General features: G+C 41.0%; 2 protein-coding genes across 8 annotated transcripts in view; one reads left to right on the top strand and one right to left on the bottom strand.

Annotated features, from left to right (window-relative positions):
* The window catches only part of CABCOCO1 (ciliary associated calcium binding coiled-coil 1), a 158,255-nt gene that overhangs the window by 32,829 nt on the left and 104,926 nt on the right, over nt 1-20,500 (top strand). The window lies entirely within an intron of this gene.
* On the bottom strand, nt 929-19,991 carry TMEM26 (transmembrane protein 26). Of its 3 annotated transcripts, XM_083866251.1 has the most exons (7): nt 19,307-19,991; nt 16,097-16,175; nt 10,660-10,773; nt 9,922-10,142; nt 8,811-8,887; nt 6,518-6,581; nt 929-3,568 (listed from the first exon to the last, which is right to left on the bottom strand). In XM_083866251.1, exons 1-7 carry the CDS (start codon nt 19,495-19,497, stop codon nt 3,349-3,351), a joined length of 966 nt encoding a protein of 321 aa, XP_083722377.1. In that variant the 5' UTR covers nt 19,498-19,991; the 3' UTR covers nt 929-3,348. The 3 variants fall into 3 exon arrangements, with proteins under 3 accessions (XP_083722377.1, XP_083722376.1, XP_083722378.1); XM_083866250.1 differs by having other exon boundaries at nt 3,451-6,581; XM_083866252.1 differs by lacking the exons at nt 929-3,568; nt 8,811-8,887 and having other exon boundaries at nt 6,165-6,581.

Consider the following 20,500-nt stretch of genomic DNA (forward strand, 5'->3'; position numbering starts at 1 on the left):
CTGTTCTCCAGCTTACACACTCTAATGCAACACTGTAAAAGGTGCAAAAATTTACATAAGAGAGTGGCAAGTGTATTTGTCCTTCTAGAACATACTCTACTGCAGCACAAGCACCCTGTACTGTAGAAATTGCCATAGTAACTACTCATTTCTTATTGATTAGATGGATAAAAATTCTCATAATATACAAGCAGAGTAACTTGTTGGCATATGGCTTCAGGCTACCCCTGTGGCAAATCTTACTCATGCATTCTCTCCTTTTTCTGCATGTAAGAGGTTTTTAAAATGAATTAGTATTCTTTGGATTAGACCACAACATAGTTCTTTCTTTTCTGCCACAATGGAGCTTAAATTTTAAGTTAGACTTGATATGCAGCTCCTAAGGCAGAATGTTAACTTGCATTGGTTTGTTACTGGATTAGGATAACCAGGTTTCACTTCAGTGTGAAATCTGGATGGAGAAAGGAGAAGAAAAAGCCACCTCCCAGAGTGACAGAGCCCTGCTTCAGAGCTGACCTCTAAAGAGTAAAATACAGTATTTTAGTTTGGCAGTTGTGATAGATCTTTTTGGAAAGTGCTTTTTGAATGTTCTAATCAGTTGCCCGAGAAAACGAGCCCTGTCTTTATGTTTCTCTAGTAACACTAGAGACACAGCCCTGCTCCTGAGCTGTGGCATTGTGAGTGCTCACTGAAGGCAGGATGAGGCCTGCAGCGAGTTATAGTGTCTGACAGCTGTCTGGGCTCGTGTGCTGCGCCTGCCGAGCACACTATTGTCTCTTGCAATTCCAAAAGATGCTCCAACAAGGCTCCTATCAAGTTTGTTGTGGAAGACAAGCTTTTTGTGAATTCTATCAGGGGAATGAAATTGTGAAGCACTTAGGCAGGATGTCAGATAAAATTAAGCCCAACACATTCTTCAAATGTGAAGTATCAGTTTATTCAGAATAATAGAAAATGAAAGAACAGCAACACTCAACCAGTTTTTTACACTGTAAATCTATTCTAATGTTCTTCTGGAGTCTTCTTTGAGGTCTAGGTATGAGTTGTGATTATACTCGTTCTGTATCATTATTTTAGGATAATGTTAGTTAGATGTATAAGAGACTGAAGATTTTAGACCAATTTTTAGTTCAGTTCTTCCAAGCTGTTATTACAGATGCTACTCATGCAGACCTGTTTTACTTGGCTTGGAGGCCTTTCCCATCTCCCAAAATTAAAAATGCTGAGTTAGGGCATCACTTTTATATTGTACTACCTTTTAACTCTGTTATCTTTACCTACAGCCTGACAGTCTAATTTCAAACTTTGTGTAACCTCACAGTTTGAAAGAGATAATAATCCGTAGGGCTACAGGAAATGATGCTGGTATTTCAATAAGTTAGTCCTTCACAGAGACACTACTCAGGAAAAGATTCTTCTCCCTGCAGTAGGCTAAAAACAAATGGAGGAAATGCTTTGGCAGCTGTAGATAGCTTTCATCTTTAACAGGAAGAAATAGGCTTGGCTCTTCTTAATCTTTGGCCTGAAATCTTGTGTGCTTTTGTAAAGACTTTCATAGGCAGCAGTGAGAGTGCAGTGTTGAATATGTTTTGTCTGTGTGCTGAGATCTGGAAGGTGGGCCCAGAACACAGGCAGAAATGTGGATGAGCAAAGAGCAGTGTGTAGAGGGTGAGGTAAGGGTTTAGGATGATAAATGAAGGGGGGTTTATAGTTACATTGCTTTCACTCCCACACTTTTTGCCCAATCTGAAGGGAAAAGACAACCCAAAGGAGACCAAATTAGGAAAAAAATTGCGCAGAGGATTTCAGTAATACTTTCAAGACAGACTTGGGTTCACTGGAATTCCTGTCCTAGCACCTTGCTGCAGATATTGGAGTGGAGCTGGCTGTTGAGAACCCTTCCTGTGCTGGCTCTGAAGGGCCAGGAAAGGTTTTCAGAACACAGCTCATGTGTGGTTATCACAGTCATTAATATCTGTTCCATTAGGTGTCTGCACTGCTGTATTTCCGTGCTGCTGCAGTGACCAATCTTGGGTAAACATCTCTTCTTCTTTTGCCACTGTGACCCATCTTTGTTGCCTCACCACTACAGACTAGGAAAGATGTGTTTTCTTTCCTCTTGTAAGGAAAGAGAGGCTTCCTTCCTCATGTAACAGTGTGAAAAAAGTGGAAAATTAAATCCAAAGACAGAGGGGTCAGGGACTCTCCCACCTGCTGATTTCAAAGCTTACATATTTTATATTGAACACAGCATCAGAGAAACAGCCTTGTGCAGTTTAAAACACCTTGTGCTGCTGTTACGTTCTAATGCTCACCTAAAAAACTTTATTTTTGAGGGGCAACTAACCATTTGGTACATTTTATTTAACTGAGGAAATCTGGATGGAAAGAATATGTTCCAGGGAACTTAATTATTTAATTTTTTTTTTTTTTTAATCAGTATATTGTTCAGAGTATGGTACGCTTAGTATTTAAGTTTCAAGATACTTGTAATGCTTAGGTATTTTCTGTTAGTGTTTTGGAGGCATCTGCAGAGGGTTCTTACTGGCAGTCTCCCAGATTGTTACAGAAATAAAAGCTGTATATTGGGCATTGCCAGGTGTGAGTGAGGGTATCTAAATGCATGTATGTATTTATGTATGTATTTAAAATGCCTCCTGTGTGCAGATATTAAACACATCTTCTGGGGATTGCACTGTGACTTGCATACTTGGAGGGAAAGGCTCTGAATAAAGAACCTATCCAGAACAGAGTGAAATGAGCTGCAGTTGCTTGTGGGTTTTCAAAGAAATGGCAGCAGTCAGAATCTGGCCTAAGTAATTAACTTACGAAGCATGGAAAGGAAAAGCAGCATGTGGAAGATATAATTAATAGGAACATATAACAGTCAGCTCTCACATAATAAATTGGCAGCTATGCATGAGGTAACTGCCTTTTATTTGCAAAATGCTGTTGGAATTTTTTTAAAAGTAATTGCACATTTTCTTCCATTTCCACATGGTCACAGAGAACATAGTACAGTACAAATACCAACAGGAATGCAATAAAATCATCACTGTTGTTTGTTGTTTTTCCTGCTTAGGGCTATGATCTTATTTGAGCCAATGTCCAAAAGAAAGGAGGAATACCTTTTAGTTCAGAAAAAGACAAGTAGTAAAACATTTTAGTGAGGTTTAATATGGAATAATTTAGAAGGGCAAGGCAGGAACAACCAGAATAAATAACAGTAAATGGTCAGATAACTATTTGCAGAATAGATTTAGTAATGTATTCTCCTGACTTGAGTAAATAATGGTTAAGATAAATGTTCTGCAAGTCATCCATTTTGGAGACTTGAATTTTCCCCATCTAAAGGTGTACTGCAGCTTTTCCTGCAGAGCAAGCGTGACATCTTTGGGTACACCACAGATGCTGGCAGATCTTCAGGCGAGTCCATTCCCACCCCTTGCCTAGTGCAGAGCTCTGGAAGGCTGTGGGATGGCACCAGGGCTCCCCACAGCCAGCTGCTGCTTCAGCTGCCTCCAACAGCCTGCTGCAAAACACAAAGCTGCAGTCCTGCTCCAAACATCTGCAACAGGAAATGGAGGTGGGCTTGAAACTGGGGTTTGCTGCCCTACCCCAAACATACAAATTACTGGACTTCTTATATGTGATTCCCCTCTCTACCCAAGTGGGAATTTATACTACTGCTTTGTTAGTCTGGATTTTCTTTTGGTTTTAAGCAATCTGATTGCCATCACTGCAGTAGTGGGGAGGAAAAGGGAAGTCCAAATCTACTCTATTGTAAATATGAAGAGAATCTGGACTATTTTGTCTGTGAGCGAATGAGGATGGGATCTCGTAGTAAACACCTAACACTGGAGTGAGTTCTTATCACCATAAATGTGATTAGAAGCTTTATTGCTGTTTAAAATTGAACTGCCTGAAGACCAGGAAATAGAGTTTGCTGTGAAATATTCCTGCTGTAACCAGTCTCTGTACTGCTGACCCCAGGGGATCTTGCATTTACTGCAGGCTGAGTCTAGTAGGCGGCTTGTTGCTAAACGAAGACTTTATATAGCAAGTTTTAAAAAAGTACATCCTTGCAATTTTTGTGCTGATGAATTTGGAATGATGTTCTAGGATGCTCAGTACACTCCAAATTAATTAGCAGTGATCCTTTTAACAGGATAATTACTATATCAGCAAGTGGTAAACTCAAAATGAATACAAGCAGTTCCGGCTTGCATCCACAAGGAAGAGCTGTGTTGTGGTTCTACCAAGCGATTCTAAATTCATCCCAGTGTGAAACACAGCTCATCATCAGAACTGTCACTTTTTTACCTCTAGACTTGAATTAAAATCCTAAATGAAGTTGCATTCCGTTCCCAATATGTCTACCTCACAACACCATGGCAAGTAGTGATTAGCTTTTTAAAACTGCTGCTAGGAAAAGGCTGAAAATAAGGAGAGAAGGTGTTGCACAATGTTACTACTGTATAAAGGGTAGACAGGGGCATGAAGCATGTGATACTTCCTTATGGCTGTGCATTTTCTTCTTTCATAATGGAAGGGTCTTATCCTGCATAGAACAGTAAGAACTCACAAGTATAAACACATGTTCACATCTTTGGTGTCTGGACTTTTTAAACAGGTTCATCTTTCACAGAATAAATGTGTCATTGCTTATCAGGCTGTAGATAAATAAGTATATGACTGCTGCAATGATAGTAGAAACACTTTCATTAAAAAGTGTTGAAACTAGACTCTGGTTTCACTGAAACCAGACTGGTTTTCAGATAGCTCAGGCTTTAGAAAATAAGGTTTAATTTTGTGGTTTTAATATGGGAAATTACCTTAATTAGGTCACTCTATACGCTTTTCTGCTCTCTTTCAGAATGGATGCAGAAATCTGTAAAAGCACCTGCCATTTTCTGTGAGAATATAATTTTTAGGCAGACTTTCAAAGATCACTTATCTTACTTTCAGCTTCTCTAAGCTAAGTCTAGCAAAGTCAATGATCTTACACTGATCTCAGGTGTGCTCTTGGGAGAAATTGGGGCTTATTTTTGGAGTTGCTCACTCCAAATGCGAAAGTAGTAAAGTATTAATTATTAGCCATTTCTTAAAAATGGATCTTGATACTCCCCAGACCAGACAATCACTCAAGTTATTTTATAGCACCTTGCAGTGCTTTACAAAACATGAAATGCCTGCCTGAACCCTTTGGCTTAGATTGCCTTGAGCAGCAATGCCATTTTCTTTCTAGAGAGATTCTGTGTCTAGGCCAGGCCACTTTTAAAGATCATACAAAATGGAGACATTTTAAAAACTCAATTGTAAAAACTCAATTGTAAAAACAGAGCTGTAAAATCAAGAGGAATAAAGTATTTACAAATATTTTGGTGAGGTTTTGTCCATGTGTGTTCTGTGCGTGTTTGCTCTAACTGGTAGAAATAAAAAGACAAGCAAGTCTGTAGAAAATGCCTGTAGCAAATGCAGTTGTCTTCGAGTGATCCAGGGGCTGCTTTTTCCTTTTTGTTAAGGTTTAGGGTTTTCAGACCAGGCAGGCCATAAGAGTCTTTTGTATGCAGTTTCATGGTGTTGCATAGTTCTTAACTGAATCCAGCCAAAGATGAGGTAACATCTAAAGAAGGTTTCCTTACATTTCTGGAATGAACAATGTTCTCATGTCACAGTAACAGCACTAACATGCCTGCACAGTTGTTGCTAAAGTTCCTCCTGTACATGGTGAACATACTGGTCATCACACTGCAATTATAGCCCTACCATTCTAGCAGAGCTCAATGCTTTTGCGCTTCCTATAAAGGACAAGCTTGTCCTTCCACTTGAATACATGAAAATACATAGGTCACCACAGTGCCACCAATGGTAATAACCAATCTTGTTAGTGCTCCCAACCTTTCTTGATACTACAAACTATGGCTACAAAATCACCGTAAATAATATAATATGGAACTAGTCACAACCCACCATATAAATGGATTTTTTAAAAAGTCCCATTTCTATGAATTTGCTTGAGAAAGTTCCCCTACATTTTAGAAGAAATTAATGTTCTCTTGATGGAAAAGATGACTTAGGCACTCAAGAGGTATTTGATCATAGAAACTGGCAAAGCCCTTCTGAAGAAGCTGTGGGAAATGCAACCACTTCCAAATCAGTAACTGCTCAGTGATCTGATGGTGCTTGGGATTCCTCTTTTGGAGGAACAGCAACAAACTCTTTCATTTCATTCTCTTGGTGACCAGTAGCATGAGCACGAGCTTCATAAGGCTCACATGGGCAGCAACAGACTTCTCCTTTCCTGCTCTTCTGCAGAACAGTGACACGGAAGTCTAAGGTTATCACTGCCAGCCGATACAACTGTAGAGTTACAACTAAGACATTCTTGGCTGTAAAAAATACCAGCATCTGATTGAATATTCTGAAGTGGCCCATCAGAATTGAACGCACAATGAAGAAGGGGCCGTCCTGGATGAAAAGGCTGACCCCAATGTTCCAGAGTTCCGCACTGTACCTGCACAGCAGCAGGCTGGGGATCCGCCTGGTCGATGTGCTTGGTTTGCAGCCAATGTGCTGAACTGGAAGTAAAACAGTTATGTTAAAACAGCTTTGGGAAGTGGAGCCAGGGCTGGCCTATAGGGCATTCACAATACACGGTACTCTGGATTATAAATGCATTCACCTGTACACTGTGTAATACATAGCATATCCAGCTTCTGGGATGTTCTTCAGCAAAATGGACCAAACTCAGCTGAGGCACTTACGCCATCTGACAAACAGGACTAAAAACCACTTCCCCTTTTGTATCCCTCAAACATACAAGTATTTATATACTTCTACAAGAAGCAGAAAATGATCACCTAACTATTCTTCACAACTTCCCCAGACCTTTTCTTCTGTAAATCAATGTGCCCAAACGGTATGCATCCTTAAAGAAAAAACTGTGCAGAAAATGAACATCCAGTGCTTTGTTCCAGGCTAAGACATTGCTTTTAAAATATTCACCAGGTAGCCGTTGCCTTTTTCATATGTCATTGTAAGAATAAGGCCTGTCAGTGCCAAGCCATATAGAGCATGATGTGGTTTCTGTCTGCCATGTAAGGCTTGAGGCACGGTTACTTGTTCTTAGCCTCGTGGGTATCAATCTCACACAACTTGTATGGAACGTGCATGCATGGGCTCCCCTTGGCTGTAAAGGTGGTGGTGGGCTCCAATGCTCTCTATAGTGTAGTGCCCAGAGAAGAAACATCAGAAGGGTTTGCTGGGAGTAAATTTGGCTGTCTCTCAGGGAAATACAGGAAGATTAATTAACCTGTCTCTTGGACAGGGAGATTTCATTGGTTTAAAAAACATCACTACTTGTGATGCAGCGACAACTGCAAAACACTGCACCTTGCCAAAAGCATTCTATTGTTTGAGTCAGTGCTGGGGTGGGGGAAGAAAGAGATGAGACTCAAATGGAAAATGAGTTATAAAAGGTAGAAATCTGCTGAATCCATTAGGCAAAGCTTCAGCAGCAGCTAATTTTTTAATATGCTTCTGTGCCATTGCTGTTTAATAGTCCTAACTGCATTGCTGCTGTCTAATCATAAGTGCCTAAAAATTTCTTTTACGTCATATTTGATGTGTAAGTAAACATTCTGATGCTTGAACAAAAAGTACTATCTGTGCAACTGTATAGAACTACCTAAAATAGACTGTGTCCATAGTTACGCATAGTAACTTCATGAAAATGTGTGCTCAGTAATTTAATTTTTAACTGGTAAATGTAATTAAGTGGAAAAGCAACAGCTAGAGGAAAAAATGAACAGATTGTTTACATGCTATTTGAATTTATTTGTGTGGCGATGTATATAAGAGTTTTATTTGGCTGGTTGAGTTTTTTTAAACTTGAGTGCTGTGCATCTTTAATAGAATGTATTTTAGTAGTAGCAGGAATGTTAGTTATGATAAAGCTGAAATGTGATTGCATCAGATTTTTTAGGAGGTGAGCTGCTGAGCTGAAATGCTGAAAGATTTTCGTAACTTCCCTGTTGGAAACAAAGCCTAGCACTGTCCATCAAAAAAAGATTAATGAACAAAATAATATTCCAGGAATTCTTAATTTACTATTTTAGTCAGTGTGTCAGCCTAGAAATCTATTTTATATAAGATTCTACTGAGGATAATGCATTTTTGGACTGCTATAGTTGTTGCAAACTTGCGTTTGGAGGCCAAAATGGTTGGAACAGATGATGCTCCAGACAGCTTTCATTGTTCTTTTTGGACAGGGAGAAGTCCTTTCTGCTCAGGGACAAAAACAGCCCTTAGCTGCCTGAATAGCTGGCCCTTTTAGATTAAGATAATGGGGACCAGTCCCAACATCATATGGTCCTTTAGATCTCCTGTGAATAGATAATTTCTCCTGTGCTTTTGCCTGTGCTGTTCTGTGGTTCACAGCTGCCTGCCTCTCTGTAGGGTCTAGAAACTGACCCAAATTTGAACCATAATATATTAGACCAGATCTAACTTGAAGCTCACATAGTGAAGTTTAAGGCAGTAACAGGCAACTGGAGCAATACAATACTGCAATCCGTTTTTCCTTTTCCTGAAAGTAGAGAGCTCTATCAGAAAGATCAGAGGTTAGCCAGAAACAAGTGTTTCCTCAAAAGAAACCACAATGAGCTTTCTTCAAAAGCTGTTGTCATATGAATTCCTCTCCACCAGAAGTCCTTGGTACAGCCTGTAGTGTGTGCAAAGTCACAAGATGTACCAGCAAAATCTTAAGAGGATTTTTTCTCTTTTCTTGTCTATGTGCAAGTACTAACCTGCAAGATCAAGTGGAAACTGTAACATACTCCAGGTCCATACAGCAAGAATTGCATTTATGAGAACGTAATTCTTCCTATGGGAGGGGAAAAAGTGATAACAATGAAGATGCAGTTTCCTTATGTGATCACAAAAATGCTTCCTGTAGTGTTTAGAATGTCATTTGAAGGGTAGTTGAGTGAAGCAGTGATTGATTGATTGATTGATTGGTTGATTGGTGCTTTTATGATGCAACACTAAGGAAAACAGAAGCACCTTTTGGATGGAATTTTTGCTGTTAAGGCTTACATGTTCCAGCTGCGTAATAACACTAAATATCTGAAGCTAATGCTATAATAATAAGCATATGAGAATAGACTCTGTGGCTCAGGGGGGATATCGTTACCCTTGTAGAGATTACACGTTCCTGGCAAGCCTGAAGTTTCTCTGCCAAGTGGGAAGGACTATCTTCCTGCTCTAAAGGCACTGCTATGATATTTACAAAAAATAAAATATTATATTTGTTGGAGGGGATGAACCTCTTCTGTGACTCTTTCTTTATAACAGATGTTCACAGCTCATCTCTCAGCAGTGTGAGGGGGAGGTGAGCTTACTTTCTCTGGGAGAGATCACAGTGTTGAAAATTCACACCAGACTGTGCCATTCCCTTTCTTCTCATCTTTGAACACTTTGTCACTCTACCATGAAGCACACATGAGATAACCAAAGAAGCAACTTGGATAATGAATCACTTAGGCCAGCTCTAGTTGCTTTCTTGCCTGTCTAAAACAATTCATTAACCTGTAGGAGGCTTACTGTGTATCCAGTGTTTCAGCTCCTGTAGCTGTAAGAACTGATGCTGCCTGGCAGTCAGGCTGCTCATTTGGCTCTCTGAACCCTCTCATTGTGATGATGTGACATGCTCCTCTGCTGGCAACACATGAGTAATCCCTAAAAAAGCTCACAGGACTTAGGCCTTTCAGAGAGGGAAAGGCAAGAGCAGGCACACAGAGCCCTTGAATGTTGTCTTCTGTTTTCTATGGGAAACACAGTGTTACCAGTCTGAACTCTGCACGTTACACAAATGTCTTGCACAGTGCAAGTTATTGATGTCAGCAAAAAAATCCTTACCGAACATCCTCAATGTCCAAGGTTTCACTAGCAAATTCAAGTATATCTGCTGCTGTTCCCACAAACATGAGAAGCAGCTGAGACAATTGATCCCGGGTGATTTCAACTCCAATGGGGAGAAGCCATCTCCCAACTACTAGCAGCAGTAGGAAAGTCTGGTGGAGGGCCAGTGTCCACACAGTCTCACAGATTGTGGAGAGCTGATTGACAAAGACTTTAGCCTGTTTAAAAGACAACAATAATATACTGTAACTTCAGGAGACTCATGTTATAGGTACCTTCAGAGACTGTATTTGTCTTTGAGCCTGCTTTTGTTCTCTTTCATATTGTATGAGAACAAATAATTTCCATCTGGCAGGCCTGGTTTGAAAAAGGCACTTTAATATGAACTTTGGATAATGAGTATCAAATCTTTCTCTGTGTACTACTCCTCCTGTTCTCATTTTTCAATTGAGCATTATACTTTACAGCGTCATTACCCAGGCATTTTCTAAATTCAGTTACTGAGACATGCAAGAGAATGTAGGAGCATCTCTTCTTTACACAGAGACTGATCTTAGCAACAATAGTTAGTATGCAGCATGCTGTATTTTCACAATGTGGTTTTCTAAACTACAAATATATATAATATACATGTCTTGAGTTGTTTGATGCTTTTTTTTTTTTTCCCTCACTCTGCAAAGTGCTTATCTCTAGTTGCCTTAAGATCTCTACCAGAAACAGGAAAAGGTACCCTACCGTCTGAATGATGTGATGATCTGTTCCCTCACTTCCATGGCTGCTCTCTCTGGATTGGTTGAAGTCTTGATTGCTGACATTCACCTGAACTGCCCCAGGCTCATTGCCACAGTACTGTTGTGAACAGAAATATGACACACGTGTAAACATCCCACCCAGGGAGCAGATGTGCTCTATGGCTGAGAGTGTCCTGTTTTGCTGAACTGCAGAGGGTTCATTTGTGAAGGATATCTGATGTTTAAAAGGTCCTCACTCTTAGTGTAATTCCCCCCTTCTTCAGATGGGAGGAATTCCTCTCACGAAAACAAGCGTGGAGTGTTGGTAGGTACCTGAGAAAGTCAGGGTTGTACTGCAGAAGAGGATGCAAATTCAAAGACCCATGGAGTGGGTGACATCTCTGTGCTCTTAAGTCTGCACCTTGTGAATGTGATCTGCTTGCAGCTCTCCTGAACTGGCTACTGGGTTCTCTACATGGTCTCTCTTTGGTTAAAACAGTCAAATCCTTATCCTAAAAACTGGTTATGGTCAAGCCTATAGTCAAACTTGTTCTCAAAATATCTGCTACTATGCAGGAAAAGCTCTCTGAAAATGTGACTGTTTCATTTTTCTGTATGACTTCCCTCAAGGCTGAAAATGAGTTGAGGTAGGATATTTGGGTTGTATTCTCCACCTCTCCTGCCCCTGCTGTGCCTTATTTTGTAAGGATATTCATTGGGTTAGAGGGGAAATAAAGGTGTATTTAAGAGAAATAGACCTGTATTGTATTCTATCCCTTTGAAATAGAATAAAGGGTACTTTTACTTTCTGCAAGAACACAGTGATCTGGGAAATTGAGTGTTGGCTAAAACTTACTGTTACTCCAACTACAGTAAACCAATGGTGGGGCTACATTCTATCTGCAGCACTGTCCTGCTGTTCTACCTTCACACCCAAGGCTGGCCCAGGAGCAACTGGGGGCCATGGCTCCAAAATCTGTCTTCATAACAACCCATAACATCTCTCTCCATTGTAATAAAAAAAGGATAATTAGAAAATCAAACCATGCTGTTCCTAAAGACTTTTATGCTGTCCTATTTTTGCCAAAGAACTGCAGATGATTTGCATTTCTCCACTAGGCCCCCCCACCATTTTATTGCACAGGGATTGATTTTCTGCAACAATTGGAATGTGTTTGAGAGCATACTGAATAGCTGTGTTCAGCATAAAGCCTGCCAATACAAGAGAAACATTTTCCAGCAAATTTCAGATTCTACTTTGGTACTTTGCTTGGTCCCTGATAATGTTGTTCTGTATCTGGGTAAATGCTGCCTCTTGTCTGACCTTGTGGTAGATAAATTTCCTGTGACTTGAAAAACCTGGAAAAAATGTCAGTGCTTGTTGCTTTTAGAGTTGGCGGTAAAGAGTCTTAAGCTGAATGCGTGTCTTATTTGAACAGTGGGTGTGAGAGTCTTGAAAGACTGACACACAGATGTGAGGAAGATGATATTTCCATTTAGTCTAAAGTTCTGGGTATGGAAACAGTGAGATGGAGGGGCTGGTACTCTCTGCCTGGCTACGGCCTTGTTGGGCTAATCTCCCTGGGTTTACCCTTCAGCTAAAGGAGAGAGAGGGAATGGCTTGTTCAGAGGATGTTTTGGAAATGAAGTTTAATTGGTGCTCTGGAGAGGCATCTCTATCTGCCGCCTACAGAAAAACCCTAATGTTTATGGAGACCCGCCCCCAAGGTCAAAGTCAGGCTGAGTTACTTCCACTGGCTGTGTGACACAGCTGAGATCACAACCTAAAAATATTGCATAACTGTCCTAACCACCCCAGAATACTGAGAAGTGAACATCAACAAGTAGCCTGGGTTAGGGCAAAGGGATGACTAACCTGCACAGGAGGAGGAAGGCTGACTCTGACAGCCTTCAGTTTGTCATTAAGTCTGCATTTAAGCTCACCCCTCTGGCCCCTTGCCTGGTCTGGCATGATAACAGGAAAGCAGCCATGAACCTGTACAGAACTTCATATCCAAGTCTGAGGAGCCACAGGACTCAACAGATTGACTGCTAGAAGGAGGCAGAAGAAACCATGCCATGACCTGCAGAGAAGCTCTTTTTCTCTTGCTCTAGTGGCACAAAGGTGCAAGAAATACCTCTAAGAAAAATAATTCACATTATTGGTGTCTTTGATAGGTATCTTTCCTTATATGTCATTTTTGTGAGTACTTTCAGCTGAGAAGTGGGTTACTATTTCAGAGCAAGGCTCCGTGATCTTGGACTGAATGGCAAGCTCAGGGCCAGTCCATAGCTCTTCTCAATTGCTTCCAGGCAGGAAATGGAAATCTGCATCTGCGAAGCCAGTCGTTTAAGTAGGCTCCTGGTTTTTTTGTTTAAGTAGGCTTCTGGTTTTTTTTTTCATTAAAGTATATTAATATCTTGTTTGGGTTTGATCTTCTCTGAATATTTATTAAGTGGTGATTGTGAAGTGATTCACTTGAAAATTTGGAGAAGAGCCTTTATTTACATCATGTATATGCATGTAAATAGGACTGTTGGTGCCAGGCATATTTACTTATCCAGTGATGGATGTGCAATGACTAAATGGGAAAGTGACAAGAAGAAAGTGAATACTGTTTTACTGTTTCATGGGCATTTGATAAACATTGTTTGCCTTTTTACTACTAGACTCCAGTTAGTCCTAGATATTGACTGTGTATCAAGCTAAATAAAAATGGTTTGGTTTTCAGGCTTTTTACTGTGCAAAGATAAAGCAAGAAGAAGCTTTACACATTTTATATCGATTCTGACTTGGCTTACTTTCTTTTGTTTCCTCTGAGATGAACCTTACATCCCCCTGATTCATAAGCCATCTAATCAAAATGGAAATGCTGTTGCATGACATGGTGATGTCCCAGTGTGTGGCCTGTAGAGAAGCTCACTGCCAGTGCATGGGGGACACCTGAAACACCAAACTAATTCAGCCTATTTCTGTTTGCACCTTATTCATCAATCTATTATTTTCAAATAAAACTGAGGCTAGCTAAAACTTTTCATAAAGAGCCCAGCATTGGGGTGTAAAATTCACACTTGAATATTAGGGTGGAGTACCCTCAACCCATTAATGTGCCCGGAGGCTGAGGACATTTTGGAAGAGTCTGGCCCTTCCCTGGAGCAGGCCCTCTTTGCCAAGCAACAGGTACCTGGCTTGCTGTCTGTGCTTTGCTGCAAACAGTGTGGCTGTCACTATGGAAACATATGAGATGTCAGAAATTCAAAGCACTCCCGACTGCTTCATTTTGCTCATACAGGAAAGCTGAAATGTAAAACATGAAGAAAAGATTACCTAAGTTGTTTTCCAAATTGAGGAATATAATGGGTATGGCAAGGAAGGAATGGTGAAAGATGTAAGATCACTTTGAGGAGTTCATGATGGTATAATTTTAGCTGGTAAGAGAATCTCACCTCAGAATGAGGCTGAGGGAATGGACAGTAATATTCACTATATCCCCAAAATATTCAAGTTAAGGTGGTTAAAAATCATTACAAGGTTTACCTGACTAGAAGCCTGCATTGACTACAACCCTGGCAGTTGTGTAAGCCTTGCAATAGGTAGTCAGTTACTGCTTTCTGTGGCAGAGGCACACCAGGCATTTGAAAAAGTAACAGAGCCCTGAGATCCTGTACATTATTATGAAAGAATATTTGAGGTTTTTTATGGATTAAATGGTTTCAATCTGCTTGACAGCAGACAGCAATTTTTTCTCTCTGTACAGTTCAATTGACTTTATCATCTCTCCCAAACATATATTTCATCCCCAAATATGTTACCACAAAGCATTAGTTTCTATACAGTCAGTATTTCACCCTTGATATATGAATGGTGTTATATGTCCACTTCTGCAGTACACAGAGAGGTAGAATTGCCTCTGTGTTCAGGAAGAGAGACTGCCTATTAGCACCTGCTGTAAATAACAGCACTGACACGAGCAGCTGATGCTTCTTGGTAAAGATTCAACATGAGATCAAAGTTCTACTGTCTTAATGACCACAGAGTTTTCATACAGTATATATTAAATGTATGGATCTAGTGACTGCATGATTACCCATTCTGTTTGCATTTAAATAATGAAATCCCAGGAATACTTCAGTATCAAGAGTAGTACTAGTCTGGGTGCTGTGTTTGAGATTAATTGTTAGGGAAGCCACTCCCCTTCTGGAGATCATGTTTTTGAATCTGTTAGATTGTGTGTTTCCAAAACTCTCTATCCTATCTCTCCAGGTACAAACTAAACTGTTAATTTGATATACCCCCTCTTTAATTCACAATAGCAGTACATCAATAAGAACAAAGTATGCTATGTTCTAACATCATTTTGGGAAATAAACTGCTGCCTTTGACTACAGAATTAGCCTGTTTCTTGAACCAGATTTAACTATGACAAATGTTCTCAATATCCACATTACCTGTCTGTGACTGTTTAAGGAGATTTGGGAAAACAAGAAGACAATAAATTCCTCTTGCTGTATTTAGAAAAAGCCTCAGGCATTTTCAGTGTAAACACAATTTTGAATATTTGATTATGCTTCTGTGGGCTCTAACAATGTTTCAAAGAAAATGAGGCACTAGGTCTTTTTAGTCTAGTTTATGTATTTTCTTGTTAATTTTTGTTCTTGTTCCAATCAGAACCTTTGCTCTGAATGTAAGGCACCTGCATATGTGTAAATGCTGGAACAGACAAAATTTCCTTTTCATTGCATGGAAGTGCTATAGGGACTTGAAACTAGTCTGCATGAGCTTGATTCAGTGAGACCTGTTTGGCAAAGTGGCTCAGTTCTGGCCCTGACCCCAGAACACTTGCCCTTAAAAATTTTACCATGTGCTTTAGTCCTGAATTGGAATCCAGGCCCTCCCTCCTAGATGACTATGCAGCACAAAGAAAGGAAGGATATAAACCTTGTCAGACATATTTCCAGCTGTGGTAACTATCCGTGTGTTCTCCTATGTTGCAGCAAACATGAGGTAGCCTGAGTTTAAGACCCCTTTCATTGATACCTGTCTCAATTTTGACTTGCTTGAAGTTGTGGTATTTGCTTTTAAACACTGTGAAACTCACTTTATTTTTCAAAGGCCTCTAAAGCAATGAAGTTCTTTTACCCTACAGAGCAAGATTCATGCTGGTAACCTGGGAGTGAAAGGCTGTGTTTTTCAAACTTCTAGTCCTCAGTTCCTCAGATAAATACAAATCAATGGTCTCATTTTTAGCTAGGAAAGAGACTCATTATCTGATAATTAGGAAGTGCACAATAGTCATAATATAGCTGTAGCTAGATTGAGACACCCACCAATATGAAAGAGAGAACTGGAACAAGATTTAGCAGACTTCTGGCTGGATGAAGCCAACCCATCAAATAATGCACAGATTTCAAATTAGTCCATCTTGTCTCATAATAAATACCTGAGTCCCATGATGAATTTCTAGTAGCCATAGTGATGGTACTATGCAAATCAGATATAAAAATATTGCTGGTGAAAACCTGTGAAGGAAAAGAAAAGATACATTGGTATTATGACACATCATACTTTCCAACACAGATAATGTTCAGATAATATATGGTCTCTTGTGGCACTACCATATGGGATGTTAAGAAACGGGGTAACTGCAAACAAGAATTGCTATTCTTGCTGGATTTCTCGTGCTGTGTGAGTATTATAAATAATAGGTTTATCTATACATTGATCTAGGGTCATATATGAAAATTTCTTTAAAATCTCTTTTTTAAGAACTGGTCAAAGGAACTTTGCTGTTTGTATTGTACCACAGCATTTTCTGTATTTAAAAAGCCTGTAGCTAACATGCTCTTTCTGATTTCATCAAGAGTGAATTACCACATTCAGTCATTTCACTGAGTGATGTTGAGACAAAGGCAGTTGCTCAAAATCCTGTGCATTGACATAGGAAAGGTAGAAATAGCATCAGTTTGCCTAAAACGAGCATTGCTTTAGTAGGCGATCTTTTAGTTGCAGGCTGCACATTTAAAATGGGCTTATGAAAATGGGTCTTGGCCTTGTTTCCCCACTTGTGCTGGCAGTAGTAGAATCTTCTAGTTCTTCTCTCCCTTCTGTATAACTGTGGTGGGTTGATCCTGGTCAAGCACCAGTGCACCCAAGAAAATCATTTATTCAAATAAAACCCAGCACAATAACTGGTGTTGATGAAGCTTTATTATCTTCAGCTTCTTTTGCTGGGTTGATTCAGAAGTAATGGAGAGGTTTCATGACTCCTGCAAGTAGTGATTCTTGTGAGAGATGCTGATGTTTTCTTATTAAACACATGACATTTGATTGGGGTGGGGTTTTTTGGCAATTCTGTGTTTTTGGAGAAGGAATGAGGTGCAATGCCACAGATGTTCCATCTAGTTCTGCGCGCCACAGTAAGGAGTGGGCATTGCTGCAACGCCCTGGGACTGGGCAGTGGGGTCCAACTCAGGACATTTCCTTGGTTCCTTCTATCCTGTCACTGGCACATTCTGCAGTCAATTTAAACTGCTTGTAAGTATGCAACTGCAGCAACATTTTGGTCAAATGTTGTTGCATTTACTGTTTGTTCCTATGTTGAATGTACCTTTGTTTTGGTAATCATGACTTTTCCAGTGAAGATTAAGTATTGAGAAAAACAAAATATCCTGCTGCTTAAGGAAATTACTGAACTTGCTCTAAACTGTTTCTGAAATGTTTGCTGGACTGCTCTGAAATGTTTCAAACAATCCCTTCTAAGATAGTCTGGGTTTGGGTTTTAATTGTGAGGGGTTTTGTTTTTCAGGGTTGAGGGGGTGTTATTTGTTTTGGCAGTAGGGTTTTTTTGTTGTTGTTAGCTTTTTTTCCCCTTAAAATAATAATAAAAAAAAAGGTTAGTTATTCTGTGGCTTTTTAGCCTGGTTATTTTGGGAGAAAACACACCTCTCATTTGAATGGAAGAACTAACATTTTACAGTGTTTCCTGTAGGACGTGAGCACATGAAAAATCCATCCAGCTGGCAGGTTAGCAATACTGAGCTAATGATACCACATCAGGCCAAGAAACTTCAGGGGCTTTAACCCTGCCTTTCTTTCAGAAGGAGCAATCTAGAGGAAGTATTACATGGCCAGGCTCACAAGAAGACTTTTTTTCCACAGTGCCTTTAAATGTTTTATACTGGTGTAATAAGTAACAGTCCTCTGTCAAATATGAACACAGAATATGAGGGTGTTGGAGGCAGGAGTCCTGCTGCATGGTCTGCCCCTTGCTTGGATTGGTGATTGTCTGTGGAGGTGTTTCTACAAATGCTGCTGCTGATGCCTGTTCTGGATGTGACTGTTTTCCACTGGAGCAGAAAATTATCCTGATACAAATAGATGCTGCCCATTTGTCTACAGTTCTCACCTATAAATGTATTTTCATTTTGCTGCTTAAAGTGCTGGACCACATCCATTTCAAAATTTTCTTCCAGATAAATTTAGCCCTGTCTTCTATGTATTCACCTAACATGGATCTGCTTTTGGTTTCTATTTTTGTTTGGATTTTTCAAAAGCTTTCATTGCAAGTATTCCTTCATGAAGATTCTGCTGCTGCCTCCTCTCCTGAAAGAATTGGGTCTGTTCAATCTGCCTGTCTCATAACTGCATTTGGGGCTCTGCTGTTTTTCAATTTTCCAGTGTCCCAGACTTTATTACTGCTTTTATTACATTCAAATTTAGAGCATGGAACTCTTGTGTGAATAGTCACACAACACTCCTGTTATAATGACTTTCACAGGTTGCAATGGGCAGGATGTTAAGAACATGGGAATACCTCCAGGGCTCTTTAGTCCTGTATTTGTCTCAAGGCCTGCCTGCAGTTTGAGTTTCTAACAATAAAAGATCCTAGTGAAATCTAGACAATTAGTTACTTGACCGCCTTCTTTTCACAGAGCATTTTGTTTTGGCTGCCTGAATGCTGATGAGCTGTAGATGACAGCAGTAATTCTTTAGATGCATGTAAAACCCCATGTGTTTGGCCAAGCTCTGCTATGACTAACTTTTTTGTTCATTTCTCGGGCAGCTTTTCACGCATCAGAGTTCCCCTCTGGAACAGCCTCTCGAATCCAACTATTTAAGCCACTCTCGCTGTATCAAAAGAGCGGTTGCTACTCATCTTTTATTTTTTTACCAAGTTTAGGTTCATGCAGTAGCGCGGTGTTAGGACTGTTGCACGGAGGAGAGAAGGGCATACAGTCCTAGGGAAGGAGGTGCAATGCAGGGCACGGCAGGACGGGGTATAAGATCCAGGGCATTTGCAGGGTCCCTCCGCACCCCTCTGCCCCTGCAGCCCCAACCCGCTGCGGCTCAGGAGCTGCCCCCAGCCCGCTGCAGCCCCACAGCATCCAGCTCTTGACTGCAGCAAGGGACACACACAGCCACACAGAGTGATCGTCTGCTGCACAATTGCCCCTCCTGAAAGCCCTCTGTCTGGCAGTGGACTAGCCAAACTCTACCAGCTTTCCATCCCTGCCTCCCAGGAGCAGCCAGGCAGCAAACGCGACCCCTGAACGCCCGGGGCCAGGGCAGCCCCCGCTCTCGGGGAGCAGCTTCCCATATGCAGCAACGTACATGCAAAGAAGCGAGAGGTGCTCCGGCGGAACATGCTCACCATTTGTAGCCTCTGCCTTGCTTAAACTTGAGGGTGAGCCCTGTCTCCAGGCACAGGAGAAGATTGAGCAGTGCCAGCAGCCAGTACTTGGGTTCCTTCTTCACGGCGGTCACTCTCCAGACCCCGATGAGCGAGTGCAGCACGAAGAGCAGGCGGGTGACCAGGGCATTGAGCAGCACCATGAGCTCCATGCCGCGGCCCCCCTGCCCTCCCCTGGCCCCGCACCGCTGGGGCCCGGCGCCTTCAGCAGCCCCGGCAAGGCACCTCGGCAGTCACTGGGCAGCCTGCGCCTCGCCGGCACGCTGGGCTCCTCTCCTCTTCCATCTCCACAAAGGGGCCCATTATAACAAAAAAGAAACAGCATCGCCCCTCCCCCAGACTTCCTGAAAACTTTTTGAAGGAAAAAAAAAAAAAAAAAAAAAAAAGACACGCTTCCATGCTGCAGTGGTTTGCAGGCTGGGAACAGCCCTGGCCAAGGCAGGGGTGGGGAGCGTTGTTTCTGTCCCCTCCATCACTGGCTCAAGGACCACGGCGAGATTTTCCCTCTCGCCCAGTTACCACCGCTCTGCAGCCCCACTTGCTGCTCTTGCCTCGTGCATTTCCAGCAAAGACACTATGTAAGGGACCTTATGAATTTGAATAATTTTTGCTGAAAGCTCCACTGCATTTCTGAGTGTGCAACCCAAACCCCTCTTTCTGCTCCCCCTGAAAGACAATTCCTATTTGGGAGCTTTTAAAATAGTTTGTTTAACATTGCAATATAGAAAGCAGAGCCTGGATGCTTAGTTCAGTACTGGAATGCCTTGTGCAGCAGGAGTCAGAAACTGAAATCTATTCAGACCACTCTATTGTATGATCTACACCCTGCTGCAAGATTAAGAAGCAGGCCAGGTGCAGAACTGCAGAAACAGGGATGAAATCTGGGCTAACACTAATTTTACTGAATTGGCATATTAAAAAATGCACTGAATTTTGACTGTCAGGTCAGTTACCTGTAGACAGACTTTTTGTATCCTGTGGGAACAGTGTACAAAGTATAGAATTTGTTTTAAAATTTCCTTAATGTTTCTCACGGAGATTATAAATTGTATTTGAATACACACTTTGGTAACCAAAGAGAAAATTCTTCCTGATCAAAATTGGCACTGTGTTGCTCCAATTTTGTGTTAATTTACTGCCAAAGCACTTAAATTG

Source organism: Zosterops lateralis, assembly GCF_965231275.1.
Source record: "Zosterops lateralis genome assembly, chromosome: 8".
Lineage (NCBI taxonomy): Eukaryota > Metazoa > Chordata > Aves > Passeriformes > Zosteropidae > Zosterops > Zosterops lateralis.